General features: G+C 39.4%; 1 protein-coding gene across 2 annotated transcripts in view; it reads right to left on the bottom strand.

Annotated features, from left to right (window-relative positions):
• Window positions 1–10,452, bottom strand: part of dna2 (DNA replication helicase/nuclease 2) — a 30,341-nt gene extending 19,889 nt beyond the window's left edge. The window contains exons 1-2 of one of the 2 annotated variants that reach the window (XM_029640191.2): window positions 10,107–10,452; window positions 51–107 (exon numbers count right to left, since the gene is read on the bottom strand). In XM_029640191.2, coding sequence (XP_029496051.2) covers window positions 51–107; window positions 10,107–10,136 — 87 coding nt within the window. In that variant the 5' untranslated portion in view covers window positions 10,137–10,452. The remainder of the gene's footprint in view (window positions 1–50; window positions 108–10,106) is intronic. The other variant, XM_065012711.1, reaches the window with a different exon arrangement.
• Between the last annotated feature and the right edge of the window lie 1,773 nt (window positions 10,453–12,225).

Below are 12,225 nucleotides of genomic sequence, written 5' to 3'. Positions count from 1 at the left end.
CATGTGGACGCCTTAACTCAAAGGACAATGCAATGGGGGGGGGGGGTCACCTTGAGTTTGTTTGGGTAGAAAAATGAAGAGAGGGTCTTCTGATGGCCTCCAATTACCTATCGTTGGGACAAAGTACAGCAAATTAGCATAGAGCCTTTATGGTGTTAGGGTAAAGGGGGATACCTAGTCAATTGTACAACAATGCACGTCTTTCGCATTTAACCCAACCCCTCTGAATCAGTTATCATATCGTAACGAGACCAAAATATCCACAGGAAAGTATTAAACTGATTTGGTAAAAAAGCTGGTACTAGTGCGCTCAGACTTCTGTCAAATAAAGCATGTGCAAAATCATGTAACACATGCACGAGCTGCTAGTCTGTATGAATTTCATGCATGTATTTACATTGTGTGCGCATGCTTCAGGTGAAATCTGAATGCACTACCAGCATTTTGAAAAGTATGTTTGGTAATACTTTTCTTGTGGATATTTCACCTCAAATTTCCAGCAGCACCCCCACCACATTTACTTAACCTTTTTGGGATAGGGGGCAGCATTTTCACATTTGGATGAATAGCGTGCCCAGAGTGAACTGCCTCCTACTCTGTCCCAGATGCTAATATATGCATATTATTATTAGTATTGGATAGAAAACACTGGAGTTTCTAGAACTGTTTGAATGATGTCTGTGAGTATAACAGAACTGATATGGCAGGTGAAAACCTGAGACAAATCCAACCAGGAAGTGGGACATCGGAGGTTTGTAGTTCTTCAAAGCTTGGCCTACCGAATACATAGTGTCTATGGAGTCAAGTTGCACTTCCTACGGCTTCCACTAGATGTCAACCATCGTTAGAAACTTGAATGAGGATTATACTATAAAGGAGGGGCTCATGAGACCTCTGAGTCAGTGGTCTGGCAGAGTGCCTTGGTCTCATGACGTGCGCTCCCGACAGAGTTACCTCTCGTTCCAGTGCTTTTCTTCAGACAAAGGAATTCTCCAGTTGGAACATTATTGATGTTTTATGTTAAACATCCTAAAGATTGATTCCATACATCGTTTTGACATGTTTCTAAAGGACTAACGGAACTTTTCGAGTTAGTGTCTGGACGAAGTGCATGCGCCTCATGAAGATGGATTACCGGGCTGAACACTTGTTGTTAGCATGGCTATTTGGACATAAGGAGACTTTATGGAACAAATCAGTCATTTATTGTCGAACTGGGATTCCTGGGAGTGCCTTTGATGAAGATCAAAGGTAAGTGAATATTTATGGTGTTATTTCTAACTTTGTTGAGTCCAAAATGGCAGATATTCCTCTGGCTGTTTTTGGTTCTGAGCTCAGTTCTCAGATTATGCTTTTTCCGTCAAGTTTATTTGAAATCTGACACAGCGGTTGCATTAAGGAGAAGTATATATTTTATTCTGTGAATAACAATTGTATCTTTTATCAATGTTTATTATGAGTATTTCTGCAAAATCACCAGATGTTTTGGAATCAAAACATTACTGCACGTAACGCGCCAATATAAACAGATTTTTGGATATAAATATGCACACTATCGATCAAAACATACATGTATTATGTAACATGATGTCCTACGAGTGTCATCTGATGAAGATCAAAGGTTAACCTCTTCAACCTATGGGGGCGCTATGTCATTATTGGATAAAAAAAGTGCCCGTTTTAAGCGCAATATTTTGTCACAAAAAGATGCTCGACTATGCATATAATTGGCAGCTTTGGAAAGAAAACACTGACGTTTCCAAAACTGCAAAGATATTATCTGTGAGTGCCCCAGAACTGATGCAACAGGCGAAACCAAGATGAAACTTCAAACAGGAAATGAGCAGGATTTTTGACGCTCTGTTTTTCATTGTCTCCTTATATGGCTGTGAAAGCGCCACGAATTAGCCTGCCCTTTCTATCGTTTCTCCAAGTTGTCTGCAGCATTGTGACGTATTTGTATGCATATCATTGGAAGATTGGCCATAAGAGACTACATTTACCAGGGGTCCGCCCGGTGTCCTTTGTTGCGTAATCTCCAAGCTGCTCGCATTCATCCATGTGATTGAGACAGAGAGGAGACTTCCAGGAATGATATATCATGAAGAGATATGTGAAAAACACCTTGAGGATTGATTCTAAACAACGTTTACCATGTTTCAGTCGATATTATGGAGTTAATGTGGAAGAAAGTTTGGCGTTTGGATGAATGAATTTTCGTTTTTTTTTGGTAGCCAAACATGACGCAGAAAACGGACCGATTTCTCCTGCACAAATAATCTTTCAGGAAAAACTGAACATTTGCTATCTAACTGAGTCTCCTCATTGAAAACATCCGAAGTTCTTCAAAGGTAAATGATTTATTGAATGTTTTTGCTGGTTGTGAAAATGTTGCCTGCTAATGCTAAATGCTAATGCTAACGCTAAATGCTAGTTTGCTATGGTTGAGAAGCATATTTTTGAAAATCTGAGATGACAGTGTTGTTAACAAAAGGCTAAGCTTGAGAGCTAGAATATTGATTTCATTTCATTTGCGATTTTCATGAATAGTTAATGTTGCGTTATGTTAATGGGCTTGAGGCTGTAGTCATGATCCCCGGATCCGGGTTGGCTCGACGCAAGAAGTTAATGATTAATTTAAACTATTTCTGTTTTTTGTGACTCCTATCTTTGGCTGGAAAAATGGCTGTTTTTCTGACTTGGCTATAACCTAACATAATCATATGTTGTGCTTTCGCTGTAAAGCATTTTTTAAATCAGACACTATGGGTAGATTAACAAGATGTTTATCTTTCATTTGCTGTATTGGACATGTTAATGTGTGAAAGTTACATATTTCCCCAAAAATATTTTTGAATTATGTAAGCTGCCCTTTCAGCGGAATGTTGTCGAGGGGTTCCGCTACCTAGAAAGGTTAAACAGGTAGGCTAGCTGAGAACAAGTTCTCATTTACAACTGCGACCTGGCCAAGAAAAAGCAAAGCAGTGCGACAGAGTTACACATGGAATAAACAGTATCAATAACACAATAGAGAAAGTATATATACAGTGTGTGCAAATGAGGGGGCTGAGGCAATAAATAGACCATAGTGGCGAAATTATTACAGTATGGCAAATTAAACACTGGGGTGATAGAGGGGCAGAAGATGAGTGTGCAAGTAGCGGTACTGAGGTGCAAAGGAGCAAAATAAATAACAATATGATGATGAGGTAGTTGGATGGGCTATTTAAAGGTGCAGTGATCTGCTCTGACAGCTGGTGATTAAAGCTAGTGAGGGAGAGATGAGTCTCCAGCTTCAGTGATAAATTGCAGTTCGTTCCAGTCATTGGATGCAGAGAACTGGAAGGAAAGGCGGATGAAGGAAAAATTGGCTTTAGGAGTGACTAGTGAAATACACCTGCTGAAGCCCGTGCTGCGAGTGGGTGCTGCTATGGTGACCAGTGAGCTGAGATAAGTTGGGCCTTTACCTAGCATTGACTTATAGATGACCTGGAGCCAGTTGGTTTGGCAACGGATATGAAGCCAGGGCCAGCCAACGAGGGCATACAGGTCGCAGTGGTGGGTAGTATATGGGGCTTTGGTGACAAAACGGATTGCACTGTGATAGACTGCATCCAATTTGCTGAGTAGTGTTGGAGGCTATTTTGTAAATGACATCGCCGAAGTCTAGGATTGGTAGGATAGTCCGCTTTACAAGGGTATGTTTAGCAGCATGAGTGAAGGATGCTTTGTTGCAAAATAGGAAGCTGATTCTAGATTTAATTTTGGATTGGAGATGCTTAACGTGACTCTGGAAGGAGAGTTTACAGTCTAACCAGACACCTTGATATTTGTAGTTGTCCACATATTCTAAGTCAGAACCATCCAGAATAGTGATACTGGATGGGTGGGTAGGTGTGGGCAGCAATTGGTTGAAGAGCACACGTTTAGTTTTCCTTGCATTTAAGCGCAGTTGGAGGCCACGGAAGGAGAGTTGTATGGCATTGAAGCTCGTCTGGAAGTTAGTGTCCAAAGTAGAGGTCGACCGATTATGATTTTTCAACGCCGACACCGATTATTGGGGGATCAAAAAACCGACACCGATTAAATCGGACAATTTCTTTTTTTTTTTTTTTTTTTACAATTGTTTTTATTTGTAATAATGACAATTACAACATTTCATCATAGGTACACTTCAACCATGACTGACAAAATTAGGAGGAAAAATCCAGAAAATCACATTGTAGGATTTTTTATGAATTTATTTGCAAGTGATAAAAAAGTATTTGGTCACCTACAAACAAGCAAGATTTCTGGCTCTCACAGACCTGTAACAGACAGACCTGTAACTTCTTCTTTAAGAGGCTCCTCTGTCCTCCACTCGTTACCTGTATTAATGGCACCTGTTTGAACTTGTTATCAGTATAAAAGACACCTGTCCACAACCTCAAACAGTCACACTCCAAACTCCACTATGGCCAAGACCAAAGAGCTGTCAAAGGACACCAGAAACAGAATTGTAGACCTGCACCAGGCTGGGAAGACTGAATCTGCAATAGGTAAGCAGCTTGGTTTGAAGAAATCAACTGTGGGAGCAATTATTAGGAAATGGAAGACATACAAGACCACTGATAATCTCCCTCAATCTGGGGCTCCACGCAAGATCTCACCCCGTAGGGTCACAATGATCACAAGAACGGTGAGCAAAAATCCCAGAACCACACGGGGGGACCTAGTAAATGACCTGCAGAGAGCTGGGACCAAAGTAACAAAGCCTACCATCAGTAACACAATACACCGCCAGGGACTCAAATCCTGCAGTGCCAGACGTGTCCCCCTGCTTAAGCCAGTACATGTCCAGGCCCATCTGAAGTTTGCTAGAAAGCATTTGGATGATCCAGAAGAAGGTTGGGAGAATGTCATATGGTCAGATGAAACCAAAATATAACTTTTTGGTAATATCTCAACTCATCGTGTTTGGAGGACAAAGAATGCTGAGTTGCATACAAAGAACACCATACCTACTGTGAAGTATGGGGGTGGAAACATCATGCTTTGGGGCTGTTTTTCAACAAAGGGACCAGGACGACTGATCCGTGTAAAGGAAAGAATGAATGGGGTCATGTATCGTGAGATTTTGAGTGAAAACCTCCTTCCATCCGCAAGGGCATTGAAGATTAAACGTGGCTGGGTCTTTCAGCTTGACAATGATCCCAAACACCGCCCAGGCAACGAAGGAGTGGCGTCGTAAAAAGCATTTCAAGGTCCTGGAGTGGCCTAGCCAGTCTCCAGATCTCAACCCCATAGAAAATCTTTGGAGGGAGTTGAAAGTCTGTGTTTCCCAGCAACAGCCCCAAAACATCACTGCTCTAGAGGAGATCTGCATGGAGGAATGGGCCAAAATACCAGCAACAGTGTGTAAAAACCTTGTGAAGACTTACAGAAAACGTTTGACCTCTGTCATTGCAAACAAAGGGTATAAAACAAAGTATTGAGATAAACTTTTGTTATTGACCAAATACTTATTTTCCACAATTCCATAATTTGCAAATAAATTCATAAAAATCCTACAATGTGATTTTCTGGATTTTTTTTCTTCTCATTTTGTCTGTCATAGTTGAAGTGTACCTATGATGAAAATTACAGGTCTCTCGTCTTTTTAGTGGGAAAACTTGCACAATTGGTGGCTGACTAAATACTTTTTTGCCCTCTGTATAATACATCAATAAAATCAATTTAGCGTCAAATAAATAATGAAACGTGTTCAATTTGGTTTAAATAATGCAAAAACAAAGTGTTGAAGAAGAAAGTAAAAGTGCAATATGTGCTATGTAAGAAAGCTCACGTTTCAGTTCCTTGCTCAGAACATGAGAACATGGAACCACCAGCTTTCACTTTTAACATGATTCTTCAATATTCCCAGGTAAGAAGTTTTAGGTTGTAGTTATTACAGGACAATTTCCCTCTCCATTTGTATTTCATTAACCTTTGACTATTGGATGTTCTTATAGGCACTTTAGTATTGCCAGTGTAACAGTATAGCTTCCGTCCCTCTCCTCGCTCCTCCCTGGGCTCGAACCAGCAACACAACGACAACAGCCACCCTCGAAGCAGCGTTATCCATGCAGAGCAAGGGGAACAACCACTCCAAGGCTCAGAGCGAGTGACGTTTGAAACGCTATTAGCGCGCTAACTAGCTAGCCATTTCACTTCAGTCACACCAGCCTCAGTCAGATTATATGCAACGCAAGACACGCTAGATAATATCTAGTAATATCATCAACCATGTGTAATTAACGAGTGATTATGATTGATTGTTTTTTATAAGATCAGTTTAACTAGCTAGCAAATTACCTTGGCTTACTGCATTCGCGTAACACTCCTTGTGGAGTGCAACGAGAGAGAGGCAGGTCATTATTGCGTTGGACTAGTTAACTGTAAGGTTGCAAGACTGGATCCCCGAGCTGACAAGGTCAAAATCTGTCTTTCTGCCCCTGAACGAGGCAGTTAAAACCTCTGGGATAGGGGGCAGCATTTTCACTTTTGGATAAATAGCGTGCCCAATTTCAAATTCCTGCTACTCATGCCAAGAATATAAGATATGCATATTATTAGTAGATTTGGATAGAAAACCCTGAAGTTTCTAAAACTGTTTGAATCATGTCTGTGAGTATAACATAACTTATGTAGCAGGCAAAACACAGGACTAAACTTTCAGATTTTTTTTTTTTTAGGTCTCCGTCTGCTCAGTGAGTTCTCGTTGGCAAACAATATTTCTTAGGAACTGGTTTTCAGTTCCTACCGCTTCCACTGGATGTCGAGGTTACTGTATGTCGAGGATGTTGAGGTTATTCATTTGTGCAATGAAGAAGTAGGCCATCTAGGAACTGCTGAGAGTTGCGCAAGACTTGAAAAGTAGCATGTTTTTATTTTTATTTATTTTACCTTTATTTTACTAGGCAAGTCAGTTAAGAACAAATTCTTATTTACAATGACGGCCTAGGAACAGTGGGTTAACTGCCTGTTCAGGGGCAGAAAGACAGATTTTGACCTTGTCAGCTCGGGGGTTTGAACTTTCAACCTTCCGGTTACTAGTCCAACGCTCTAACCACTAGGCTACCCTGCCGCCCCAGTTTGTTGTCTTCCTGTAATTTAATTACTTGAACACAGATAAACCAGTCTACAATTTGATCGATTATTAACGTTTAAAAATACCTAAAGTTGTATTACAAAAGTAGTTTGAAATATTTTGGCAAAGTTTATAGGCAACTTTTGAAATATTTTGTAGTGAACTTTTTGGAAGCAGTTTTTTTCTGGATCAAACGCGCTTTATAAATTAACATTTCGATATATGGACGGAATTAATCGTATAAAAGTACCAATTGTGATGTTTATGGGACATATTGGAGTGCCAACAAAAGAAGCTCGTCAAAGGTAATACATGTTTTATATTTTATTTCTGCATTTTGTGCAGGGCTGAAATATGCTACCCTCTTTGTTTACTGTTGTGCTATCATCAGATAATAGCTTCTTATGCTTTTGCCAAAAAGCCTTTTTAAAATCTGACATGTTGGCTGGATTCACAACGAGTGTAGCTTTAATTGAGTATCTTACATGTGTGATTTAACGAAAGTTTGATTTTTATATTATTTTTTTGAATTTGCCCAGCTGCATTTTCCCTGTTTTTTGCCCAAGTGGCACACAACCATCCCCTATACCATAAGAAGTTAACCCACCGTTCCTAGGCAGTCATTGAAAATAAGAATGTTTTCTTAACTGACTTGCCTAGTTAAATAAAGATCAAAGGTGTAAAAAAAAAAAAAAAAAAAGTGTCCAAAAATACCAATTTCCGATTGTTATGAAAACATGAAATCGGCCCTAATTAAAGCGGCCATTCCGATTAATCGGTCAACCTTTAGTCCAAAGCATAAGGACCAACCACCCAGACAACCAGTAGAGGAAGTAATTAAATGTACAACTAAGTCAGAAAATTACATACACTTAGGTTTGAGTCATTAACTCATTTTTCAACCACTCCACAAATTTCTTGTTAATAAACTATAGCTTTGGGAAGTCGGTTAGGACATCTACTTTGTGCATGACACAAGTAATTTTTTCACCAATTGTTTACAGACAGATTATTTCACTTATTGCCTTGATATCATAGGCCTGCAGTGGCTAAAGTTGAATAATAGACATTTATAAACTTTATTAGGGTAATATCAGAAGTCAGTCAAGCAATTGTTTATAAGTACATTATAAACTGGGTGGTTCGAGGCCTGAATGCTGAAAGACGTGGTATATCAGACCGTATACCACGGGTATGACCCCAATTTTTTAAAAGTTGGTTACCAGTTTATAAAAGCAAAAAGGCACGTTGGTGGTTTGTGGTATTTGGCCAATATACCATGGCTAAGGGCTGTGTCCAGGCACTCTGCGTTGCGCATAAGAACAGCCCTTAGCTGTGGTTTATTAGCCATATGCCACACCCCCTCGGGCCTTATTGCTTAAATAATGCCCAGTTTACATTGTGACGCATTTCATTAAGCCATACAGCATCTACACCTCTGGCCTTTTTGCTTAAATACAATCAGAAGAGAATATGTAAACAAGGTAAACACACACATTACCCTGAACCCAATAGAAAAAAACAACCCTCCCCAAAGCAAAAACAAATACATTTGACAACCCTTGGATCACCCCTCCCCCAGTAAATTTTGATATTCCGCTTACATGTTGCAGTTTAGCACAGATCCATACATTTATGAGTTCCTCTATTGACAAAACTACACTTTCTGAGTTAGGCTTATACACAGGTGTTCGGGGAATGCTAAGCCGTTTAGCATCCTAGACCTTGCTGTCTATCTCCGACATTTGCAACATTGTTTAAATATTCAAATTCGATCTCTAGCTGTCCCATAGTAATGAACATGGTTGGGAGGAGAGCGAGAGGAAGGCAGCGTTTCTCAGCTAGTTGAAATCATGAATCAGCTGCCATCATTTTTATGGATGTATCCAAATAAATGTCACTAGAGAACAGCTTATGCAAATGTAGCTACTGTTGTTACGTGACTGTAAGTTAGCTGTAGTTGGCTATCTAGCAAGCAAGTAATAAGATAGTTGCCAGCCTGGATGGCAATGGAACATTTAGAATGAATGACTGGGTCGCGTCCATAGATACAGAACAAAAAGACTGAACGACTGGGTTGTATCTGGCAACCGAACCGATAGAACGAACGACCAGGGTAGCAACCCTATATTTGGTTTGGGACTATATCTTGTGGAAGGACGAAAAAGTATGAATACATATCAAAATAAAGTTTAATGAAAATATGGCAATCATTATTTGAATATGTTGGTAACCAGTTGTATAAAAGTGATAATGCCGTCAAAGCCGGCGTTTGGAAGATATATTGGCACAGTTTGCAACACTCTCAGGCATTAATCACTTAATTGTGTACGTCTGTAAGTTGTTTGTATGTATGTATATATACACAAAAATTCAATCAAAATAATTGATACACAGCTTGTTAGGGTGAGTGTACCCAAAAGGCCATATATCGATTTTACAGCACGTTTATGGAAAACAGGCGGAAGTTGAGGTGACCATCTGATGTTAAAATGCCTGCAGTAACTTGTGGAATAGACAACGGCTGGAATGCACTTTTAACCAATCAGCATTCATGATTATACCCCCGTTGTATAACTCAAAAAATCATTAGATTTTTCCATCGTGTTAATGATGGCGGATTAATTTACTTTAAATATCATTTTTTTCAAGATGAGAAGAGAATCGTCCACCCCCATGTTTTAGAATATGCACAAGGTGTCTCAATTCAACCGTTAGTTTTTTGAAAATCATTTCTTGCTGATATGAAAGGTCCTTATGTTTACAAAACCATACCAAGTGACGGGTGTTAATGTTCAGACTGAGCTTCTGGGCTTTTAACAAATCTCCCCCATACAGAAGACGACTTAGTCCAATGGCTGATTTAGCTATGTGTAATGTAATGGAACTTAGAGTCATGAAGAGCTACGGGATCCCTGCGAGCTAGCGAGCTAACGTTACGTATTCATGTGACAAACTATTACTTTTACATGCATCATAAAAATGTGCAAATACTCACAGAGTTCTTCTTTAACTTGGTCCTCTGCATTGTAACGTTAGAGATCTGACGACGTGCATGTGTGTTTGGAGGATAGCTAACTTAGATGACTAGCTTTAGATAGCTGCAGCTAACCTGAGTGGCTAAATTACTTTAGTTAACTTTATTGGTTTTAGTCAACGCAAGCTTACATATTTCGTTAGCTAGTTCCTAGCTGGAAACGTATTACTTCACTAATCACACATACACATGCCTACCGGTTACATATATAAAGGTAGCCAACCTCGTCAAAAGACTTGCCTAGCCAGCTATTTCAGGTTATTTCATTCATTGCGTTCCTTCTTATTTTTCGCGCTAAAATCATTAATGGTAGTTAGAATCAAGACACTCCCACTCCATAATATTTTCTTCTTCTTCTGTGAGTTTTATGGCAGACTACAAACCAAAATGCTGTATTACCGCCGCTAACTGGACGGGGTTGAAAAAGGTCAAAATAAAACCAATACGTGATAGGGAAAATGTACTTAACCAACCCAAATAAAACAAATACATTGACAAAACCAAAACCCCCAAAGCTCCCACTTCTTCCTTACCTCAAATCTTCATATCTCCCTTCACAGACTCTATGACCTGCGAAGGTGGTACAGCTTGCGAAAATACTCCACTGCTGAGAAGTCTTTCAGTCCCAGGAACCGTTCTGCCACATCCACAATGATACTGTATATATTTTCCTGGACTTCCTCTCCATCTTGGCAGTGCCATTAATCACCATAGCTATAAAGGCCACAATGTCCACATTCTTAACTGTACTCCTAACATATATTGCAGTGGTTCCCCAACCGTGACACAACTTGATGGGATAAAAGATTATGTGGCACACCAGAACTTTTCCGAATAATTTATTTAGTGGTAATAACCTCCATCTCATCTGATCCATACAGCAAACCATCAATTTCCGGCAATTTTTTCCCCAGAGATTAAATAGGGGTTATTTTCAAGTATTTTCATAGTTCCTTAGGCTTACTCATGATGGTTAATTGTGTGTACAGTGCCTTCAGAAAGTATTCACACCCCTTTACTTTTTTCACATTTTGTCATGTTACAGCCTGAATTTAATTAACTGTAAGGTCCCTCAATCGAGCAGTGAATTTGAAGCACAGATTCAACTACAAAGACAAGGGAGGTTTTCCAATGCCTTTTAAAGAAGAGCGTCTATTGGTAGATGGGTAAAAAAATATATATATATATTTAATATCCCTTTGAGCATGGTGAAATTATTATTACACATTGGATGGTGTATCAATACACCCAGTCGCTACAAATATACAGGCGTCCTTTCTAACTCAGTTGACGGAGAGGAAGGAAACGTCTCAGGGATTTCACCATAAGGGCTAAGGTGATTTTAAACCAGTTACAGAGTTAAATGGCTGTGACAGATGGATCAACAACATTGTAGTTACTCTACAATACTACTGTAAATTACAGAATGAAAGGAAGGAAGGCTGTAGAGAAAAACAAAACAAAGCACTAAAGTAATACTGCAAAAACTTTGGCAAAGAAATGAACTTTTGGTCCGGAATACAAAGCATTATTTTTGTGGCAAATCCAACACAACACATCATTCAGTACCACTTTTCATATTTTCAAGCATGTTGGTAGTTGCATCATGTTATGGGTGAGCTTGTCATAGGCAAGGACTAGGACGTGTTTTAGGATAAAAAGAAAAGGAATAGAGCACAGGCAAAGTCCTAGAGGAAAACCTGGTTCAGTCTGCTTTCCAACAGACACTAACCACATTTCCACGTTTTTTTTGCGAGTAAAGTCAAACCGTATTTTTTTTATTTAAATCAAGACACCTGTGATACAAACAGGAAGTTCGGTACAATTTTATAAAGGCTGACAGATCATTTGTTCATTTGACATGGTGGGACCTTTTTGTGTCGGTCAAATTAATTATGCAAGAAATGGTGGTAGAAATGCCTTTATGCACAAATATTGATTTAACAACCAACATATCGAAGTAAACTTGGAGTCACGCAATGACATGGTGTGTGGTACTCCCACTACGACTCTGGAAATCATGCAGTTTATTAGGCTACAGATACAATAAATGATGATGAACTTCACAGTGTGGTGAAAG

The sequence above is a fragment of the Oncorhynchus nerka genome, linkage group LG28, assembly GCF_034236695.1.
Source record: "Oncorhynchus nerka isolate Pitt River linkage group LG28, Oner_Uvic_2.0, whole genome shotgun sequence".
Lineage (NCBI taxonomy): Eukaryota > Metazoa > Chordata > Actinopteri > Salmoniformes > Salmonidae > Oncorhynchus > Oncorhynchus nerka.
The sequence above is the reverse complement of the archived record's forward strand: the minus strand, read 5'-3'. Positions and strand labels throughout refer to the sequence as shown.